Source organism: Zonotrichia albicollis, chromosome 5 (genome assembly GCF_047830755.1).
Source record: "Zonotrichia albicollis isolate bZonAlb1 chromosome 5, bZonAlb1.hap1, whole genome shotgun sequence".
NCBI classification, from domain to species: Eukaryota; Metazoa; Chordata; class Aves; order Passeriformes; family Passerellidae; genus Zonotrichia; species Zonotrichia albicollis.
The window spans coordinates 52,091,086-52,113,371 of NC_133823.1; the positions used below are offsets into that span (position 1 = coordinate 52,091,086).

Below are 22,286 nucleotides of genomic sequence, written 5' to 3' on the forward strand. Positions count from 1 at the left end.
ATTCTCTCCAATTCAGTTCTCCACAAACAACTACAGTGAAACCAGCTGGGAGTGTTTGTGTAAGTCTGGAAACACTCTGAGGCTGCTTAAGGCAGCCCTGCTACCCAGACAAACAGGTAGCAAACTGTACATCAAGGAATCTGTTTCACAACACACTGATTCAGCAGTGAAGCCACTCTCCCAACATTCCAGTTTCCATCCTGCTTTGGCCACATTTTCTCTGCCCCTTGTCTGTCTCAGATCTATCTCAGGTGTGTCAGCACAGTGGCTGCAGAGCTGCACCAAGCACTAGCACACTTAAAAATAATCTTGGGCTTGGAGGGTTTGTTTTAAGAGGGCTAGAACCAGGGAAAATGCAAACTCAACATACTGCAAAGCATTTAAACCCAGCAATAGACAGGTGAACCTCAGCTACTCACATCAATGAATGGGACTTGCATGCCATGCTTGAGACTCAGGAACTGCTTACATCCAAGATCTAGAGTGCAAGCTCTCATCACACAGAACTGCACTGGGATTACACACCCACCACAAACTCACACCTTCTCTGAGGGCTTTGCACCGCTCACAGGGCTGTTTCATGCCCTATACAACTCTCCTGAGAACAAATAACTGGCTCTTCAGTAATGAAAGTGGAATGCTACAATGACATATTCTAACATTAAAATACCAACATGACTTTCTCCTAGACACTCCCAAGGAAATGGCTGAACTTACACTATTTTGCAGTAAATTTCAAAGCAAGTATCTTTTGAAACTAAACATATTATGACCATTAGCAATGCAAATGAAATCCTCATTAAATAAATACATCTATCATAGAATATAAATTAAAATCCCTTTCAAAAATAAAAGCTGTCAAGACAATTATTGAAGTTCATGAAGGCTTTAGCTATAGGCAGAAGGCTGGCTAGCATTATCTAAATATTTAACCTCATTGCTAGAGTACAATGGTCAATGTTGTACAACACATGTAGACCCCTGAGGCCTTCCAGGATAGAGTTACAGTGATTACAAATCAGGTAGGTTAAATTTGTTGTCTAAGTAGCTCAGCAGTTGACCCTGCAAGTAACTAAATATGAAGGCCCAGTTAATATTAAAGACACACAGATTATGTTACTAATACAGCTCTAGGAAGTGGAACAGGAACAAAAAGCATTGCCCCAAATTGCAATGATAGATTGAAAGATTTAGGAATCAAAACAAGGTCCAACTATGATGAGTTATAAGCTCACTCTCCTAGACCACAGATATCCCTCATTATAACTTGAAGACCTCATGTGGTAATTATTTTAGCTCAAATAAAACTTCTGCAGCACTTCACTGACTTGTAATTCTTCTTCAGGAGAAGAAGTCATATTCTTTCACCAACAGTTTAAATTCTAATTATTTCTTTGCTGAACCCTGCAGTGAAACTCATCTCTAGAAGGGGCCATGTGAAAGCACTTCCAATATTTCTGCTGCCCAAAGAGCAATACTCTTCCTTCACTTGAGTGATTTTCTACCCAACAGGTACAACAGTGAAGTAATGAGCATTATAAAACTTAATACAGTGCCATATATATTTTATGACTCTGTAGATCCAGATCAGAGAACATCCAGATTGTTTTTACAGAACTAATGCCAGACACATTTCAAGTTATTATGTATGCAATGATTCTAATAAATTTATAACTCTTACCAACCTAAAACTTAAAAAAACATATAGCTGAGAAAAATAATTTTTAAAATACCAAACATTCCTTAAGGAAGTTAAAATTTCCCAAGAATTTTAAAATTATGAGAGAAAATAATATATATCAAAATGAAATGTGGCTTAATAAGAAGGATTTTTCACTAATGCAATTATAAGACATTAAAAATATATGAAAATGAAAAACCTTTCACAATGCTCTACTGTTTGTACAGTACAGCATTTAAAAAGCAATACCAGGGAGGATGTAAAGCCACATAAAAGCTCTGGATAAGGGACTGTAAAATGAGATTCTCTCATATCAGACTAACATCAGAAAAATAACTTCCCTGTGTAGATTGCCACTATTTCCCTTCTGTTTACCTATGGTAACATGATAAATTTCCAAAATATCCAACAATTTAATGATCTTTGATGTTGCCCTTATGACCAAAAGGCGGAACAAGACTTCCACATTTGACATTTAGATATGGAAAGATTCAAGTTACCTGCTCAAGTTGGAACAGAAAGCCTCTGGCAGCCCTGCAAACCAAAACTGGTCCTGAAGCCCAAGAGACTCAAAAACAACTGGACCCTCCTTGTTTGCCATTTCTGCAGGAAAACATCAAGGTGTAACCAAGCAGTGCTCTGTAGAGAAACCACAACTCACCCCAAGTCTGGTTTTGAGACAGAAACTACAGAGACAGAGGCTTACACTGTTGGCAATCTGAGAAAAAATCTCCTGCTTTAGGACCTTTCTGAGGAGAAAGATGGGCTATGCATCAGCCCTGGAAATAATAGTTCGAAAAAAGAGCCCAATGTGCAAATATCTTGATTAGAAAGATGTTTAAAGTTTGTTCAACATTGTTAATATCCATCAAACACTCCTCCAGTTTCTCCCAGTATGTGTCAGGCATACACAGGAGGGGCCCAGGAATATACTGCAATATCAAATATTACGTGTGGTTGGGTTTAGTTGTGTTAACACAGCACAGCCATCCCAGCTGAATTTGCCTTGAAGATAAAGTATAAGCAGCGCTGCTTAGTATGCTTCACAGTTGCCTCTAACAAGGTTTGAATGAAGGACAGAACAAATACAAACAAAATTATCTTACTTCCTATTGCACTTAAATTTTGACAGACTGGAAACTGTCCAAATTCTCCTACTATTTTGTGGTTAAAATAGGAAAATCCAGTCTGCTACAAATGGAGAACAGTCCAATTAAACATATTTATTACTGAAAAATTGTCATCTCTGGAGCTGCCTTGAAGCGTGATGCATCAACAAATTTGCCTGCTAAGGAAGCATCACGTATATAATGACCAAAGTTTGTGACATTATCAAAGACCCTTCAAGAATGAAAAGTGATACAAATTGCTGCAAGCTTTTCTTTCTAAACTTCTGATTGTTCCTGAATATGACACAAATAGAATCAATCTAAACTTACTCATTTTTCCAACATCTGTTAGGATATCTTAAAGAGTCTGTCCTTGGGGACAATTTGTCACACAAAATGATGACATTTGCACCACAACATGCTGACATTATACTATCCTATTGTCACTATTTGTGACAAACATGGCCCTACAACAACCTCTCTGATACCATGGACAAATATTTGACCATGCAGTGCAAATAGAATCAATGACACCTTTGGGACCAAGGCAGAGCAAGTCTGTTCCCTTGTGTAAGCCAATGTCAGCCTGTTTGCTCCCAATTCTATGGTACCAGGAGTGCCACAAGTGCCACAGGCTCTGATCCTGCAACACCTCTGAACGAGGACAGCCTGACATACAAGGAGTTAGTTCATTGCAATAGTCAAGCTAAATGAAGCAGTAACAGAACTCCACAGTCAACACCTTTAAGTAGTAATAGGGAAGGATGAACCCAAATTAGCCTTCTAATTATTTTCTCCTTAACTAGACTATTAAAGCAATTACCTAAGTTACACACTATAATGCCCTGAAAATTTTTAGTACTGAACAGACTTGGTTTGCTGCACCACTGTTCCTTCAACAAAAAAAAGTGAAGGTGTCGGGTTTTCGGCTGTTTGAAGGGCCTGGAAAGGCCCGGAGTGGCCTTGGGACAGCCCGCGTATCGAAGGACGAGAAGAGGCTTCAGTTCTTCTTTCGGTTTTTATGTTTATTAATTGTTTATCTAAAAGATGTTCTTTCAGCCCGACAGAGATCTGCTCAGCAGTCAGCCATGAGCACACTGTGCCGCCCTCCGGGCAGGCACCTATCTTTATACCCATTGTTACGTGTACAATATTTATCATTTTTCCCCAATACCATTTATTCTTATTACTCGGTGCACTTTCAGTAATAACCAATCCGAAAATGCCACCATCACCAAAGAAGATGGAGGAGAAGAAGAAGAAGAAGAAGGACAGGACACACCCCAATTCCTCCATCTTACTTCTCTAAACCCCCCTGTACATAAATCCTAAACCCTGTGTCTCACCCTCTAATTAGCTAATCTTTTCGCCATTCACCCCGGTGAAGTCCTCTTATCTTCATACAGGTGTCGTCTCCCATGTAGGGTCAAAGTCCTGCCACCAGACACTTCTGGCAACATTCCAGGACTCCCGGGCCCCCCAAGGGTGGTCTCAGTGGCTCGGCATCTCAGGACTCAGATCCTGAGATCCCACATGAAGGAAGAAAACCTTTTTTTCCTCCCCAAACCACCACACCATGTAGATATAATAATGATACCTACTTTTGTGTCATTCCTCAGAATTATGAGCATGTGATTCAGAAGCTACAAAAAATTACAAATTGGTGCTGCTTTTGTTGTCAGGATGAGCCTCCTGCTGTTAGCAAAGAGAGATGAGAGCCACCTAATGCTTTGGGGGCTTAAATAGCTGGTAACCAACAGGGTGACCACTGGGGTGGCAGCATCAGCCCAAGGATCTGCCCCAAAACACTCTGAAGCTGCTGTGGCCTTGCAGAGCCTTGGGGCTCAGTGACACCAGAGGGAGAAGCCCAGCTCTCACAGCTCAGTGAGTGCAGCAGAGCTCGGGACAATGGAACTCCACTACAGGGAGCCTTCTGCTGCAGGGAAGTGATGAGGACTCAGGTCTCGTTTCTCTCTGCTGAATTGATTGCCTGAGCAAGGAGATTGATGCAGAAATCAATTCACTCTTGCCAGCTGGTTTCCCGCTACCTGCACTGGTAGTAAGTTGATTGGGATATTAGTTTCCTTCAGCTGATGTGTCTTCCATATGTAACATGCTGACCCTGGTGATGCTGAACACACAACAGCTAGAAAATTTCAATTAACCAATCCATAGAAAGGAAGGTAGGGAAGTAAGAGAGAGTAAGACAAAGAAAGGTAAAAAACAACAATCCTCAGCTCATGCAAAGAGGCTTGTTTGTTCTAGATAAATGCAATAATATAGAATTTTAGAGTAAATAAAATGAAGAGGAAGAACAGTGTGGAATTCAACCATTAAAATATAATTTTATATATTGGGTTATTACCTATATATTATATTATTTATATATATATAAAATATTATATATATATATATATATAATAACCCAATATATATATATTATTTATATATTGGGTTATTACTTGTTTCTGTTTACTTTTGTCCATTTTGTAGGCTCTTGTACCTCTTTCTTCCCATTACTGTTAACATTCCATTACCTGTGAGACAAATTAAAGCCAAGGATCCTTCCATAATGGATGAAACTTAAGCCAATGAAATGGTGATGCTTCATTCATAGCTGAGAAATACAATCACAGCCCAGGTTTCCAGAGAGTCTATAGATAGAATGTTTTTAATGACGACCTTCCAAACAATTTTTAAAATTGAAAGAGAGCACTAGTAATCTCTATTTAAAAATGACAAGCTATTTGTAAATAATAATGAGCAAAATTTTCAAAATTCACCTTCAGCACTTCTTAAAATCTAAGAAACTTGATCATGCCTGTTTAATAAACCTTTTAAGCAACTTAAGAGAAAAGGATTGATTTCCATTTCAAAAGAATCACCAATTTTTACTGAACAAAAGTCTAGCTTAACTGTGCCATGCAAACTTGGAACAAACAAGCAGAATTTCTTGTATGTATCAAAACAACTTTATTATACAGCACACCAGAAGATCAGCTGTTTTAAAGTCAAATGCTGAGACATCAAAGGCATATTTTCATACATGGAAGGGGTGAGACACTTGAATACTCTCAGGTAAGCTTCCATAAATTAAAAATGAGTCTCACTTGTTGATAACAACATACAAAGTATTGGTTATTTACCAAAGGAATAATGGCTTGAATTTAAAATTAATCCTGGCTTAGATGAAGTTGTCCATTTAATGAACATTTATTCAACTTCAAATAACCAAGGAAAACATCTGGGATACTTTGTGCTTTTTGTATATGACAGCACCATCATCCACACATCTAAAAGGATGCTTTAATAAATTCCAAAGAAACAAAAAGACATCTAAAACTGCTTTTGCCATGCACCTTTCTTTCCAGAAACAGCATTCACTCAAGATAAATAACACTCTTTAAAGTACTCAAATTGGTGAGAAACTTACAATAGAAAAAAACCATATCATTTGTACATTGTGTTGATAGATCTACTTGTTACTTCATATAATTTTTCTGACTTTAAATACTATTTAAATCAATAAGAATCAATAAATTGTTTTAAAATTCTAAAATGTAGAGACAAATCCACAAAATCTTAATTACTCAGAGAATATACCCCAAAATTTTAATTAATTTAGCTTTATGGAAAGGATAATAGAAATCCAGTACTAGCAAGTACATGAGCTCATCCTCCCTCTCATTTCATGTTTACAAACAAGGTGCTTCTTGCACCTGAGAAGTTTTTACAGCTACCCCTGAGCTACAAAGTGCTGTTGGCCAGAAAAGCTGTCCGGTGAAGGATCACAATATTGTCATCTGAGTCTGATGCTCTTCCCTAAATATCCACAGGTCCAGCCTAGTACAGACATTCTCATGTTCTTCCTAGAAGTCACTCCCATAAGACAGTAACAATTTCATGTTAGATAAAAGCACTCTAAATCTGTTCATCTTCTTTCAGTCCATGAACCTCAGTGACTACACAGCAAGTGCACTTGCATCAGAGAAATAAGCTATGCCAGAAACCAAGACCTTACATGTTTCTGCTTTTGACTCTCGTGTTTTGGGGGCTCTGATAAAGTGACAGCTTGGATATATGAGATTCAAAGTTGCCTCCTGTGACAGCTTCAAACTCATTTACTGTCTCTGCTTTCCTCAGATTGTGTTTGTTTCCAAAACAAGCTTCATTCATTTAAATTCCTGCAGTAAGTAACAGCTTGTAAATATTTAATTTCATTTAAAGGAAAAAGAATTCATTGCCTATCAGCTGCAAAAAATAATAATAAGGCATACTTGGCAAAGTCCCACCTCAGAATGACATCACCCAAGTATGAGAATGACATTCACTAATATTTGAACTTAACCCAGACAATAAAATCCACAGCAATTGACATTTCAGAAGCTGTGTTTTGCTCACAGTACCTCTTTTATATATTACATCTAACACTGAATAGATTATGATTATTTTTCTATTACACTTGGATGATCAACCAAGTCGTTTCAAATTCTTATTAGATGGCATGTGCAGATCACAGAACTGGAAATGGAATTTTGAGTATTTCATTTCTAATTATGATTATTTAAACTCACCTGGAAGCTTAACACAGAAGCAATGTACTTCATAGTATGTCCCCAATCCAAAACTAACCCTAGGTAAGTTTAAGGGATCTCTTCCCAGCTTTCAGTTTGGTGCATAAGGTGAAATATAACATTCCTGGGCCAGTTTCAAGTAAGATGATGTATTTTGGGGACAGTTGTTTTATAAACATCTGCTATTGCTATGCTCCAGAGCCACAGGTCCTGCCATGAACACAAGATTTCCTTAAGCAATGCCACGGAGTGTGTCTAATTCTGCACACAACATGTGAACATCTATTTTGATGGGAAGGACAACTCCCAAACTGATGACATGTCAGTGTCACAACTAACCATGGCTTTCAAGATCTTTATTTTTCAGATGGAATGGGGAAGGTGATGCTATTCAAGCCCTCAAGGGTGAGAAAGGTGATTTAATACTGAGAAGGAAATGAAGGGAGACTAACAAAGGAGACACACAAAGGAAGGAGGAAGGAGGAATGAGACATACAAAGAAAAGCAGATGAGGAAGTAACAGAAACAACGGACAGCTGCAGAACTTGCCTGAAAGGGAGCAAAGTTTCTGACTCACTGATAGTGACTGTGACAATCAGGTTCACTCAATAAATATAAGTCTAAAAATAAAAGCTTGCCTGTTTTGTGCAAACCATCCATATACAACAGACTGTGGATCAAAGACTATGAACTCTATATATTATTTCCTGGCACAGAGTCTCAGCCTAAATGTGAATTTCAGTGCTCTCATCTCAATGGGTTCAACTTCTGAGCTATGGACCCCTGTGAAACATCACACTGGGCTGAGCTCTGCTCCCTCAGGGAAGCCTTGATACACTTCACAAAGTACAGCAATGCAATAACCAGACTTGCTGGCAGTTTCTGCAAACAAGATAAAAATTACATCCTTCTGTAGCTTTACATTCCCATCTTCAGGAACAGTGTCCTCACAGTTAGGAACATTAGAGCCAAGATGTAATCCCTCCCAATAGATGGACATGGATTCAAACAGGAAGTGGAGGAACTTCTTTTCATGCAGCTCCAGCATTCATAAAGCATCTCTTGCCTCAGAAACACACACAAAAGCACCCTGAACATTCCTGTGTGCTAGCAGACTGATCAAACTAAATCAAGTCCACCCACTGATTAAGAAACTTGTCTTTTATTCAATTCTAATGTTGTAGCAGTTCATGTCAGTTTAAGAAGTGCCTTTCTGCAGTTAACTAAACCACAAAAAAACCAATTTATATTGATAATTTACCAGCTAGCAACCCAGTTCTCACATGGATTACATATGGTTGTCTGATATCAGTCATCTTCCTATCAAGGATTTTTAAATCAAGGAATGGAACAGAGGTACAAGGTGTTTATATAATAAATTTAAAAAATTCTCTCTTAGGGTTTTCCAGGAGCAATGAGATTATTAAAAGGCTCAAAGCCTTCTAAATGAAGCCCACTTTATAAAAAACCACGGTTTAAAGCAGTTGGAAGAGGAGGAAGAAAGGTAGGAAGGAAAAGAAGATCTTGTTAGTAGCCCTCACTGCCCTGCCCAGTAGCCCTTGAGAGAGGTTGCAGGAAGATGAACATATGTATTTCATTAGGAACTGAAAACGTGTGCACTGAGCTACAAGTTTTAAGCAAAGGTGCCTGATTCAGCCTACATGCAGGGAATGTGTTCCTTCTGCATCTTACTTCACAGAAGCTAACAGGAACCAACAACTTAATCAGTGAATCAGAAAGTGGGTTTCACAGAGCTACAAAATGCTGTTCAGCTGACATGCAACACATTTTTTTCCTTCTCTTCTTTAAAGTGGTTTTAGACAGTGTTAAATAATAGTATCTGTGACCTGAGAGAAATTTAGTACATTGACAGTGGGCTGCTTGCTCAAAAAACATGGACACTTTTGCTCTATCCACACATCCTCTTCCCTTTTGCATGTGGTCAGCAGCACCTTGGTGGATGTCACATACAAGAGAGGAAAGAAGAAACTTTGGATTCTTTCATATTTGTTTTTCCTATCAGGCTGGGAAAGTACAAAAAGAAGAGGATCAGATCTCAGCTGACTCCACCAGTATTGGCCTCCCTCATTCAGGGAGAAAGAAAAGCCCAGAACCACTAACAGTAACAGCTTCCCAATTTTCTACCCCAAGCGCCAATACAGTTCAGGGCAACCAGAGAGTTCAGTGTCAGTCCTCTGTAATCTGTCACTGGTGCTCAGGACACAGCTTTCAGCATAAATGTTTTGCATAGTTTCAGTTCAGCTTGTACTTCTCAGGGCAAAGAACAAGTTTCAGCACTGCTCTCAAGGCAGATGAGACCTTTCCACATACCAGCCCTTTTGTGGTTGGGCAACAGGCAGGGAAACACAGGAAACCACTGATTAAAAGCAAAACAAATTAGCAAAATAAGAAATGGCCTTTTACATCAAAAGCTGCAACTTTGATGAAGTCTTACTGCCTATGAGGAGGCATCTGTGCTTGGGAGAAGAAAGCTTTTTCTATGCTCTAACCTCATAAAATACAACAATACTGAAGATTCCAAACCCTCATGCACAGCAATTCAATGAGTGCAGGTTACAAGAGTGAAGTGAGAGAGGTCAGAAGGAATGAAGTTCACTTAGCACCTATGCAGAATAGTGTAAGGCAGTCACATTAATGTGAACCCTCACTGCTCTCAACAGAGCCACACAAAGTGCTCAGAAAGAGGGAGCAGAGAGAGATCCCTCCCAAAACCAGCTGGGAACTTACAGATAGAAATTTACTGATTCCAACCTGCCATGGAGTAGGATACAGGGGTTTGTTTCTTTAGTCAAGAACCATCAAGATTAGAGCCTGTAAGTACAAACACACACATGCATGGCAGATCCTGATAATCTGATTTTGACTTCCTTTTCCACTGGGAAAACCACTGCAGGTTGAGGTGAGGTGGGCACAAGAGCATCAGTCTTTCTATGACATCCATCTGCTTCAGCAGTCCAATGTGTTCTAGCATCAACAGCCAGGTCTGTGGGAATCTCAGGCATTTGGTGCCACAAATCTCCCCAGAATTCACCTCATGGGGTCTGTACCAGGCTGATTGTTAGAGCACTGCATATGTGCATGACATCCATTTGGACCCATTGGGGGTGTGGTAATTGAAGTAAAGATCTCTGCACCAAGAAAAAAGTCCCCTAGTCCACCTGTTCCTGCTCACATGCTGCTTTGGTTTATTTCTGGTTTTATATCTCATCCATGGAGCCCTTCAAAAGCCATGCATAAATAGAGCTGCCCATACACAAGGGGCTCACGAGTTCCCTCAGGGTTACACTCTTATCTCTACCTACATTAACACTGGTGCCTCCTTAGGCTGAACACCCAAAACAATTGCTGGGAGCATAAAACAAGAGCTGAGAAAAGCGTATTCTGCTCTCCATAAATGGCAAGACTTAATGAGTGCTGCTGCAGATTTAGATGTGTCAGACTTCACAAACAGCTCCAATCCTCTGAAAAGACCAAGGTATCTTTCTGCTAGCAAACACAGGAAAAATACCTTATTGTACCCCTGGAGGATTTTATGGCAACCTACTACCACTGATACAATTGTGTTTTCAATGAAGAAACAACAATTTCTTCAGACTCAGTCACATTTACCACTGTGAAACAGTGCTGAAAGCTCAAAGAGTGATTCCAACATCCTCCTCTCAGCCTCCAGCTCCATTCCCTTGGGCACCTGTCTTGCAGTGACAATTGTTGGTGGAGGGAAGCATGGGAATGCATTAATCATAAACAGGCTCTTCTTCACCACCTGAGAAAAGCAACATTTCTCCACCATAGCTCAGTTAGGGCGGCCAAGCTGCACATTGGTAACATTTACAGGTGGAACAGCTTGATTCTCAATCATCATCATCATTATTTATTGGTATTACACAGCACCTAAATGTTACCAACTCAGAACCCCAGTACACATCTTGCTCATACACATGCAGGAATATTGCTCTTTCCCTGGGCACTTGCAGTCCAGGGACCAGACCACAGACAGTTACTGTGATTAAATAAAAGTGTTTTCACAGAGTGTAGCTTGCCATCTGCTAAAACTTAACACACTGGCCAGTAAACATGGGTGTACTGCTCCACAGGAGTGAGGACATTCACAGGAGTTGGTGCTCCCAAATATGATGCTGCAACACTCATGCAGCTTTACCGTGCACCAGTGACAAAGAAACAAAGTTCATAAACTGAATGGGGGGGGGGGAAAAACATTAAATACATCTACTTTATCTACTAGAACAAATTTTTAATAATGTTACTGCACAGAAAACAGCTTTTTTTTGCTAATGAACAAATTGAGTGTTTTAATGACTTCCCTTAAAAGAAAAAACAACAATTTACTGTTCTGTGATTTTCTCTTTAGGAGAACAGATAATCATGATGATGATTAGAAGGATGCCAGAAATTAACAATAATCTCTGTTTGCAAGTACATTTCTAAAAGTGTGGCCATCAGATACACAATAGGTACTATTCTATCTAGGTACTGTCCTATCCAGATGGTGCAATTAAAGAGCTAGAAAAAGTGAGCTACAAAAGAAAACTTAAAAGGTTAAAAAAAGGTTATTCAGAGAAATAATTATTCATTTACAAGAGCAGGAAAAGTACAAACACTGAGAAAGAAACATAGTTGTTTGATTAAGCTGCTAAACAAAGGCAGAAAAATCATATTAAATACAGTTTAAGTTTCACTGATACTGTTTTTAGTCACATAAGCTTAAGACTGTTGAATGATCTTGAAGTGCCAGAATCTAGGCATTTAAATTAAACTGGACTACACAATAAAAGGAGCCTTGATCAAAACAAACATCAGAACAAGCAGACAAGTTTGCATGACTTGTGAGAGTCTTGTCATTTCTAATTCCTGGGCTGTGCTGTCAAAGGAATTAGAAATCACAGATGTGATAGTCCTGCCTCTTCTTGTGATAACCATTACTTTAATATCAAAGTGCAAAGCTAATTTTTAGACAAAATCCATCCTAAGAGATGGAGAAGTACTATTATTCTCATCTTGCAGGAAGGAAACTGCAAAATCATCTATGAAAGGCAAGAGATATTTCAGAAGATATTGGTGAGGTAACTGGCAAAAGTTCTTTGGCACTACTATCCAGCTTCAATTTAATCCTACAGCTGTTGGAACCTCATGCTCTGTCTCTGGCCAAGCCTTAAATTTCCCTCAGGCATCAACTGCACCTCAATTCTTGCTTGGAGCTCCCAGAAGTGGTGACAGGGCTGTGCAGAGCATCATCAGCTCTGCCAGGCTCAGTCCTGCAAGGCAGCAGCACCTCAGCATCTCTGCCCTTCCCACAACAGCCTCACCCAGGGCTGGTAACTCCCAGCAGGATTCACAAGCCCAGCGCTTCTCTACTCATCACACTAAAGTCAGCAAGCCCAGCAGATGTACCCAGCTTTCTCAAGCATGTCTGTTAACATTGTCAGGGGTCAAACAGAGACCTTCCCCATCTCCTTCCTACTGCAGAAGTCCAAGCTTAGACTTAATGGCTGGATCATAGAATCACGGAATGGTTTTGTCTGGAAGGGACCATAAAGTTCATCTAGTTCCAATCCCCCTGCCATAAGCACAAAACCTTCCCCTAGACCAGCTATCTCAAAGCCCCACCCAGCCAGGCCTTGGACAGCTCCAGGGATGGGGCACCCACAGCTTCTCCAGACAGCTCTTTACAGTGTCTCACCGCCCTTGCAGTGGAAAATTTCCTCCTTCCTAAAGAAGTAAAGCACAGCAAACGATCCCACACATTATTTCTTTAAAAGTGGTTTTGTCATTGGTGATTTGTTAGAGTTTTAAATTATTATTACTGGGATAGGGGGTTGGGGATGGGAATGTTTGGTAAGCAATGTGAGACTTTGAGAATAAAAATTCTGAAGATGTTGCAGGTTATCAAGTTTCATTCTGAGCTACAGCAACAAGTCATATACTGCAGAATAGTTTCAACCTATACTTTCTGCTTTTGCATAAATGAGGTTGAATTTTCAGAACAACAGAAGGATCCACTTGATTGTACTGCCCATTCTCTCTCCTTTATGTCAACAACCTTTGGTCTTAACTGACACAAATATAAAATATTATATTTGGACAGGCAAAGGACTTGGCATAAAAGCTTCTGTAACTTGGGCAGTTTTATGTTTTAAATTCATAAGGTGGTCCATACCTTACAAAGCTTCCCATTTTAGCAGAACAATTACTGTTTTTATGAAAAGATCATAATTTCCCCCTTCCATTCTTTAAAAAATAATCTTCTACTGTATTGAATTTTAATAAAGTCAAAAGGGACGTCCTCAGTTCTTTCTCCAAAGATGTATATCAGTAGATTTCTAAGACCATCAGCTTGGGAAGAATGCATTATATTCCCACAGGGATATGTGAGCTGCTATCCCCAGTCTAAACACATCCCTTATGATTGCTTTGTTTATCATGCACGTGTAATACATCAGTATCACAGGGAGGATTTAAATCTGGTCTCTCTCTAGAGTGTACATTGCCATATTTCCTTCTTAGATTTAAACTGAGCCTATCCCAGTTGTCAGCACAGTAATTTTGTTATAATAGTTTGTTCCTAAGCGAGTTAGGTAATGCCAGCCAAACCAGCAAACCAGGTAAAACCAGGTATGGCTGCAGGTTCATGGAGGAGGACTTTGAAGCATGCTTGAAATACACATTTACTAATTAGTTTATATCAATTTTAAGTGTCTACTTAGGGGATGAGAAGAGGTGCAATCTCCCTTTCCTTTAGCAGCTGGAATTTGCTGAGATGAGGATAGAGCTCAGCAGGCAGCAATATGACTTACAGCCAGATGTAAGGCTGGTAGAGAGGGAAAACAGAGGCTGGTAGAAGCAAATAGATGAAGTAAGCCAGAAACTTTATACCAATAAAAAAGAAAAAGGAAAAAGAAATTTTAAACTCCTTACTTCAATCAGATTAAAATCATTCTGTTTTCCATGTGGGATTCTGCTGTTCCATTCAAATATGATTATTGGGTTTGGTTTCTGTTTGTTTTTATAATCACACTATCATCTCAAGGAATTTTAAGAAAAACCTTCCCTATGGGAAATCTACTTTTCACTTTGCAATATATCTGCCATTTATCAAAGGTCTGAGCTGTCAGGATTTTTGACCTCATGCTCCCTTTAGTTTCATAAAATGTAGCCTGACTACTCTGCAGAGCCACCACCCAAACCTTACCAGAAATACACTTTAGCCCATGTTTACATAGATAACTCCATTTACCATTACAGATACTGCTACAGTAATGTTGAACTCAATGCTTTTTATAGTTTTCCTCACAACTGCTTGCAACTGAACAAAACAAAAAAACAATTAAATAAAACATCTGCCAGAAGAATACACGTAGTCATCACCAGCCTCTACAAATCATAATGGTGAAACTGTATCAAAAAGAGAAAGTTTCTAAATTAAACAAAGTATCTGTATATCAAATATAAACAAGTCGGTATCAGCTAAAGTTTTTGTGTGTAGCAATATCTGTAGACATGCAATAAATCTTTCTTTGTGGTAAGTCACTGCTTTTTGGGACTCAAAAAAAAATTATGTGCATATTTATATTTATTTTCCATGTTTATGGGGGATCATGACATCAAGTTACTGGACAAATAAGCACCTGCATGGACTTAATATTTTGACAACAAACAAAAAAATTAAATACCAGCACCATGAAACTGGAAGAAGCTGGCCAAAGTCCTGCTCACACTATTTTAGCAGTCTGCACACAGCATGAAGAGCAGCCCCTGAATCAAAATCAATTGTGAATACAAGTCTCATTCTCCCCCTATTTCTGCTTTGGCTTTGATTTTTATTTTTTTTTAATTGGCTAGTATGAATGCAGAACGGGAATTCTTCAGGAGCGTCAAAAAGAATACAGTTTTGCAAACAAAGTTGCTTATCTAGCACCAAAAAAAAAGCTCCCGGGATGACTAAGGTCTCTTCAAAGGAAAAGTAGGATTTTTAAAAGTTGTCATGAATTGACTATTTTTCCCCCAAATCAGAAAGGCTTGCATATTTTTAGTAAATCTGGGCACATGCATATTTAGCTTAACACACCAAGGGCTATTCCTTTAGCATGCCACCTGTGTATATCCCAATTCTCAGTGTTATTTATCATTACACGGATGGCAATTCCTTGCCCTTCCCACAGTACAGGGTGTGTTGCACCACCCACCTGCCATGTCTTCAGTTTATGATATTTTAAGACTGGCAGGAAAATTAGTTCCACTTGCATGAGCCTTTGTTTGAAAGTAAGACCACACAACAGCTTTCTGTGGGCAGAGGGGACAGAGAGCAAAAATACTAATTGCAGGAATTCACTAACCAGATACATTCTTGCCGTGACAAGTACAGGCTTTGCAAGACCTACATCACCAGTGATGGTTTTGACTACACATCCCACTGCAAAGAAAGGTTGGGGACATGCTTCTTGTTCGTAGGATTTGTAAATAATTATTAGACTACAAAATAAAGTAACGAGGACACAAAGCTGGAAGCAATTTGCCTATCTCACAATACAGCTCTCTCTTAACAAAGGAAGGAATTGTATCCTGATCTTCCCAGTGATTCCAGTCCACTTTACAAGCCATGCAACCACATCCTCTGCTTTACCATCAAAGCCACCATTTCTCTAACTCACCAAACTAATAGCATTACAAGAAGATAATAAGTAAATAAGTAAACATCAGACTTCTGCAGTACAGAGAAGAGGGAAGAGAGAGGATCAATTTAATTTATAGCCTCCCTAGTTTCTCTCAAGACATCTCATGCAACCAAAAATCTCACAGCCCTACTACTGCAGCACAGGATGATTTACACAATGAAAATTATTTTTTTAAAACTCCATCTGCACATCAACCTAACCTCTGCCCCTCTCACATTTATGTATTTGCCCTTGATCCACACACGAGTACTCCACAGCAGCACTTTCAATGAGCTGTTCACGCAGGTGAACATCCCTGAGGGATGCAGCTGCCCCCTCTGCTTTTATAGCTATTTATCTCTTCATCATGGAGCTCAAAGGAATAATCCTATTGCATATTTCTTCTTCATTTATTTTACTAGGTGAGGTGTTTAAGAGGATATGTGATCATCTGGAGCTCATCACTGTCAAACTTTCAGCCACAGCTGTAAAGGGTAAAGAAACTAGTTTAGCTCCTTGGTTTACAAAGTGCTGAGTACCTCCAATGAGGTGCCAAATGTGTGTGGTGACACTTTCAGATTACTGAGTGCCTCCTGAGGTTCGCAGGGCCCGATGCAAAACCCCACTGCAGGAATGACAGCCCTTCCCTTGGCTGCAATGTGCCTGGGACAGAACAGAGCTTTGAGACTCAAGCCTGTACTTCCAAGACAAGGAAAAACTTGCCACAGATTTAAGAACACAGAATAAGGTAGCAGGTTTGAGAAGCACTGGATCATAGTGTTCCTACCTGCAAACAACAGAGTAATATAAATAAATTCCTACATATCTACTTAAAGAAAGAGACATTCAAGACTACTTTAAATATGTTTGGGATCAGGTGCTTATTTTCAATTGTTTGAATATAGCATACAGACATGCAGCAAAATTCTCTCCAATCCTCCAGAGGCCATCCCGTTTCCTTTGAGCTTAATGTATTTCTTCCATTTTTTTAAAAAATAAAAATAAAGAAAAAATATTCTAAGAACTGTCTTTACAAATCATTTTTCTCTGGAAGCCTTTGTTAAAATCAGCCCTTCTTCTGGAAGCATGCAATAAAACAAAGCTAACTAACAAGAAAAGAAGCTGAAAAAAATGCTGACAGTCATATTGTAAAACATCCAGCGCAAAGACTGGCTGTTTTCATTTGGGTTAAGGCAGCAAAGTCTTTCATTAACAGGTCACTTGTTCAAATACTGTCTTTCTTGACAGTAATCAGCTGATGGCAGGCAGAGTAAGCATCATACTTTGTAAGGATCTTTGCGAAAGTATTTTTTATTGAATGTATAAATAATGTGCAGAAGGTCTGCAGGCATTCATGATGAGTGTGTCCTTCTGCAAAATTGAATTAGTAGATAGTAACTAGGCAAACAAAAAAAGAGCTAAGTTGCAGCAAAGACTGTAACCACTTTCATTTCTTCTGACAGTTGCCATTTATCTTTGCTTTTGAAGAGACTATGCGGTAGTATTCTAGTAAGGGAGCTGTAGCATACTGTGAAAAAATAATAACATTTTAGCAATACAAGCCCTCACTGCAGCATCTGTTATTAAATCTTTGCAGAGAGGCAAGGCGAAACCGCTAGTCATAACTGTGGATTAGCAAGGTTCTACTATATTCATTTTAGAGTGCAGAATGCTTTGCATGAAAGCTGTCACTTGCCTTCTATGTCAAAAAGTGAACTTATGCCAACTTTTTAATACTGAATTCTTCAAGGAAGCTGTCCTAACAGTCTGCAAGCACCGTCCACAAAAAACAGCAGCCGTCTAATAGCAGAGAAATGGAGGAAGGACAGAATCAGAATAGCTGATGCTGCTGATTTGCAACACTTTCTTTTCACAGAAAATGACCATCATCTTACACTTCCTTCCTGAGGAAATCAAAAACTGCCTTTGAAAGTGTCAAGATTTATGATGCTGACTTCAACTCTGACACCCGATTATACAAGAGCATTAACATAAGCGCTCAGCACGCTCAGGGAATCACTGCATCCTCATCAGTGGAGCCTTAGTAGCTCCACATCCTGGCTGACTCCCTAGCAAAACAGGCAAAAACCCGGGACTTCAGGTCCTAGAAAAAGGATGATAATTCACATACTTATGGGAAGCATAACACACACACACACTCTGAACTGAGGCAAGTTTAAGTAAACTTTATACTAAATTCACAAAGTTCAAGCAGAGTCGGAGCTTAGCTGAATGTACTTAAAACACTCAAGAGTTTTCCAGAAACACTAAAATCCTCCAGAAGAAAGCTCATCTTAAGCTTTCATAACGATATTTTCCTGACTATGAAGTTACACAGACAGTGCAAGGTACTGTGTAATATTTACCCATGACGCCCACTGTTATGATATAATGTTTCAGTGAAGAATAAATTAGAAGCAGCAAATCCCTGAAACCACCCGTGCAAATACACAACCATTAATGGATTAATACATAAAGAAGTGAAGACTAGTTGAAACTGAAAATTAGTTTAAAAAATATTAGTGGCATCCACTGTAAGAGTTACTGTCTAAAACAGATTGTAAAGGCAAGACACATTGCTTTAACTGTGAAAAGTTTCGAATACCGATGCTCTAATGCAGTATCAGTGGTCCCAGAGCAAGGTTTTTATGCACCGATGTGTAAAAGCCCCCTCGGAGAGCTGCTGCTATTCCGGACCTTTGCGGGACTTCCCTACGCACCTGCGGCGCCGTCCCGCTCTCTCACTCCTGCTGCTCACATCACCTCAAGCCCAGAGCTACGTTTTATTTCATCTCCCGTTTGTTTCGGGTTTTTCTTTCCCTGGCGCTTGAGGAGGCAGAGCGCGGCGCGGGGGAGATTACATGGGGATGACTGAATCGCGGTGAATCGATTAAGCCTCGACAATTTAATCTGGGACTTCATGCGGGGCTGGAGGAGATAATCCCCGCACCGCTGTTCGTCCGTGCCTCTCCTTTACCCGGACACAGACCCGGGGGCACGCCGGCCGCACACGGACACAGCCTGGCCGGTCCGGAGCTAAGCTGCCTTCTTCCTCCTCGTCCTCCTCCTGCTCCTGCTCCTCCTCGCAGCGCGGCGCACACCGCGCACCCGGCGCCTCTGCAAGATGCGCGCTCGCAAACTTTCCAAACTTTCTGGGGAAGTGGCGAGGGGTACGCGGGGTCGGCCCGACCACGGCGGCGCTTCGCCTCCCGGCGGCACCTCACCGCCCGCAGCACCCCGAGCGCAGCCCGCGGGGACTCCCCCGCCCCGGGCCGGCCAGCGGGAGGCGGGCGCAGCGCGCTCCGGCCGCACCGAGCGCAGGTTGCTCCCCGCAAGTTGGAAGAGCGAAGCAACGGCAAGGGCAGGGACCCCAAAGCCCGCCCGCGCTGCCCCTCGTACTCACGCTGCTGTTCTCGCCCGTCCAGTGCACCATCGCCTGGTTGTGAGACGCGTCCCCTTTCAGCACGAAGGAGGTGCTGATGAGGGAGACCTGCTCCCGGCCGCCCGCCAAGGATGCTCTCCTGGAGCGGCTGCTCTCCGCCGCCGCCCCGCCGCTCCACCGCGGCTCCGGCGGGCTGCGCGCCCCGCGGGTCAGGGCTACGGGGCGCGGGCGGCCGCAGGGCTCCGCGCAGCGCGGCGCGGCGGCGGCGCCCAGCAGCGGCGGCAGCAGCAGCAGCAGCAGCGGCGGCGGCAGCCGGGCAGCCCCGCGCGGAGCGGCAGCGGCGGACACGCGTGGCCCGCCGTGCGCCATGGTGGCTCTCCGGCGTGGTAGTGACAGGCGGGGAGGTGGCGGGGAGGGAGGGAGACACCGCGGCGGAGGGCGGGGGCGGGGGAGGGCTGTAACCGGAGCGGGGCTCAGCGGCAGCGCCGTGCGCGGGGCTGCGCGCCCAGCCGGGGCGGCGCCGCCATCTGCTGGTCCGCGCCGAAACGCCGGGCGGGCTCCGGCAATCACGGACATGGACACGAACACTCGCGCCCCGCGGGAGCCGCGGCGGGCACGGCTCTCCCCCGCCGCTTGTGAACTTTCACCGAAAGCTCCGGGCAGAATCTTTCCCAGAGCGCCCCAGCAACATTCGCGCAGACGCTCGGCGCGGGTGCGCTGCAGCCCGAGGGGCGCGGGGGGCGAGCACACACCGCTGCCTCTTGAGGATGGACGGCCTTGGCTTGGCCCTCCGTCCCAGGAGGCTGCAGTGAACGGTCAGAAGAGGTCTGTGTCAGAAGCTGAGAGCTGAGGAGCAAATGAAGCCCGTGCAAAAATACGATTTCTGTCATTAAGACAAGCGCTTCCATGGGGAAAAGGATCTGTCCATTGTTCTGCCCCTCAGCTCATCGGTGGCACCAGGCTCGTCACCTGCACTGTCCAGAGCCAACTGCTAACCCGGTGTTGTCCACTGTGGGGACATGTGCCTTGTAATTTGGGATTGATCCAAGAAAGGCTCTCCTGGCATGGGCACAGCCAGGAGGGACCATGACCGGACCTGTGCAGAGTGGCATCACTCAACTGACAGATGAAGTGATGGAAGAAGATTCAGCTCAACGGATGGGCAAAGTGATGGAAGAAGATTCAGCCACCACAGTTTGGGGGCTCCTGCTGCTTCACTGCAGTGTGCTGTGTACCTGTGAATAAATTGGGACTTCGCCTCACATGCTGTGAAGAGGGCACAGGTTAGAAATCCAAAATAACTGAGGTTGGCAGGGACCTCTGGAAAAGTCCTGGTGCAACCTGCTGCTCAGTTGAGGGCCAGCTCTGAAGCTCAATCAACTTCATGGTAAGATAAGGATACGCAGGCCTAAATGTAAGAAAACGAGTTTGAAAGACCATTGACAAAAGTAATGACCCCAGGTATAGGCACCCAACAAAGGAGATCTGGGCTGGTTAAACCCAAGGTGAGTAAAGTTAATAAACCAGCTTTAGCTGTAATCTGCCTTTACCCTAATGGCCTAGAAAATTAGGATTACAAAGGCTTTTCTAGGAAGATTAATAGAAAAAATAGTATCCACTGGTTTAACTGTACCATTTACAGGGCTGTGATGACTACCACAGTGACCTAAAGTGACCTGGTTATACCAAATTCATGAAAAAACTACTTCCAGCAAGCTATATGACTATGTATTAGCTGCACACCTTCAGTGCTAGGAGACCTATGCTAACCTGCCCTGTTATTACTGTAATAGCTCAAACCAGAAGGCAGTTTCAAATTCAGCATGACTCTCCATTTCAAAAGAAATGCAGAATAAAAGTTAAAATAGTAATTTTTTTAAATCTCATGCACTTTTTCTGCAGCTCCCAATAAAATCCTCTTTCAGAGTTCCAAGCACAGCCCCACATCTCAAAACAACCTCTGTGCAGCCTTCCCCCTTGTTCTTCCAGCACAGTGTCTGAACCAAAAGAAGATATTGCTCCTTATCTAGGAGTCTCCAGATGCCAGTTGTGGATATTCTGTTCCAAACACCCTGTCAACAGGAGCCCAGGCAGTGACAGAAACTCAGGTAAGCAGCACCACAGACCCAGGTCACCAGTAGCTGCCTCTAGGACTCCTGAAGTGCCAAGGATTAAATTCATTTAGGAAGTACATTTTGTGTAAAGAGAAAGTTAATTTTTGGTCTCAGATCTTGATTCTGGAGACAATATCAAAAGCTCAGAAGGCCTAGGAGAAGCTATAGGGAGCTAAGGAAGGTGAAGCAGGAGTGTGAGACAAGACTGACTTTGCATCCATTTAGTTTTCTCACAGTATCTCATCCCTCTGAAACACTACCCTTGTAAAGCAAAAACCACCTGGGTTTAAGTGAACAGAAAATTAATTTTCCAGACAAAACCCTACTGACTCCTGTACACTGGTCTCAAGGACAGCTGTGGTCTAACACTTGTTTCAATCACTGCTGCTTGGGCCTGTTCTTTAGGAACACAGAAGGTGGGCAGTGATTCAACAGTTCACAGAAGACACATCAGCAGAAAGCGATTCCTGTTGGAATAACAGTTCCACTCTGAGTGAGTCACCTTCCATCTTTTGCACCTCTGCACAAAGAGGAACAGGAGAAAAATGCAATGCAGAATTATTAAGGAAACATTGATCAACCACAACTGTATCAACCAACATGAAGGGGTCATTTCCCCATTGTTAGGAATACAATAATTTTGATTCTTACATCATGCCCTGTCTCCTGCATAACTGTGGATATTACCCACAGTTTGTAGAATAAAAGTATTCAGAAGAGATGGAAGGGCCCAGGT

The 22,286-nt window shown here is 41.9% G+C and overlaps 1 protein-coding gene across 9 annotated transcripts in view; it reads right to left on the bottom strand.

Moving 5' to 3' along the window:
• SORCS2 (sortilin related VPS10 domain containing receptor 2) overlaps nt 1-20,095 on the bottom strand; it is a 531,512-nt gene extending 511,417 nt beyond the window's left edge. For 8 of the 9 annotated variants that reach the window (XM_074541705.1, XM_074541704.1, XM_026792586.2 and 5 more), the window contains exon 1: nt 19,458-20,095. In XM_074541705.1, coding sequence (XP_074397806.1) covers nt 19,458-20,012 — 555 coding nt within the window. In that variant the 5' untranslated portion in view covers nt 20,013-20,095. The remainder of the gene's footprint in view (nt 1-19,457) is intronic. The other variant, XM_074541700.1, reaches the window with a different exon arrangement.
• Between the last annotated feature and the right edge of the window lie 2,191 nt (nt 20,096-22,286).